Source organism: Miscanthus floridulus, chromosome 17, assembly GCF_019320115.1.
Source record: "Miscanthus floridulus cultivar M001 chromosome 17, ASM1932011v1, whole genome shotgun sequence".
Classification (NCBI taxonomy): Eukaryota; Viridiplantae; Streptophyta; class Magnoliopsida; order Poales; family Poaceae; genus Miscanthus; species Miscanthus floridulus.
In genome coordinates, this window is record NC_089596.1 from 110,438,084 (window position 1) to 110,439,258 (window position 1,175).

At 59.7% G+C, this 1,175-nt stretch overlaps 1 protein-coding gene across 1 annotated transcript; it reads right to left on the minus strand.

Annotated features, from left to right (window-relative positions):
* Positions 1-249: 249 nt before the first annotated feature.
* LOC136516184 (uncharacterized) lies at positions 250-894 on the minus strand. Its single transcript, XM_066509549.1, has one exon. The coding sequence runs from the start codon at positions 892-894 to the stop codon at positions 250-252; it is 645 nt and encodes a 214-aa protein (XP_066365646.1).
* Positions 895-1,175: the final 281 nt, after the last annotated feature.

Below are 1,175 nucleotides of genomic sequence, written 5' to 3' on the forward strand. Positions count from 1 at the left end.
CAGTAACCTCCGTGGGCGTGGGAGCCACCATGGACGCCGTCGGTTCGGCCAACGCAGCCCCGACATCGGCACCACTCCTGCCTGAAACAGGGGTGACTCCAGGCGACGCTGTCTGTCCCACTTGAAGGGCGAGACTCTTCTTGGGTGCCAGCCCCAGGGGGTGACCCATCCGCAAGAACCTACACAAAGGTAATAACTATTAAGTCAAAATAAAAATGGAAAAAGGATGAAAACAGAGGAGTCAAGAGCTTATGTTGACGTCCTCGGCCGGTAGAAGCATTTTGGGGACGGATCCCCAGATCCCTGCCCTGACTCATCCGGACGGGACTGTTTCATGCCTGCCCCCTGTTCTAGGGTAGGGGGGTTCATCTCGTCGGGCGCGGCGCCGGAGTCGCTCCCCTCCATTGTCTCGTTGGGCGCGGCATCGGAGCCGCCCCCCTCCATCACCTCACGGGGTGCAGCACCGGAGCTGCTCCCCTCCATCGTCTCACGGGGCGTAGCACCGAAGCTGCTCCCCTCCATCACCTCATAGGGCGCGGCATCAGAGCTGGGCACAGCTCTGGTGCCACCCCCCTCCACGGTCGCCTCGGGGTCGGCGGCAGCAAGCCTAGCGTCCCCCGTCCACCGATCCTCGGCCGGCATGCCGTGTGAAGCGGCAGACTCGCTAGCCTCCACTGACCTCATCGATTCACTTCCCTCTGCGTGAAAAGGGAAGGGCCCCTGCATGGGTGGGCGGCCACTTGTCAGCATTTCCTCATCCTCCAGGACGCCCCAATCCACGTCGACAGCTACCTCGTCGTCGTCGTCGTCATCATCATCATCATCGTCATCCTCACTACTCACATCCTCTCCCCAATCCCGTGCCTCCTGCTTCAGTCGTTTCGCCTTCTTCATCTCCTCCTTTGCTTTCTTGTCCCGCTCGGCCGCGAGTCGATTCGCCGCCGCCACAACCTTGTCCTTCGGCAGTGGGGCTGGACTATCCTTGAAGACTAGCCCCCTCGGCTAGCCCCAACATTACAAAAGAAAGTATTAAAAAAGGGAGATTTAGGAGAAGGAAAAGAGTACGGGAGAAGAGGGCTTATGAATTCAAAGAACCCAGGCTCCAGCCGCATTGGAGGATGCCCGGGCACCGGATACACGATGTCGAGGACACTATCGGCAGAATCCTTTGTCGG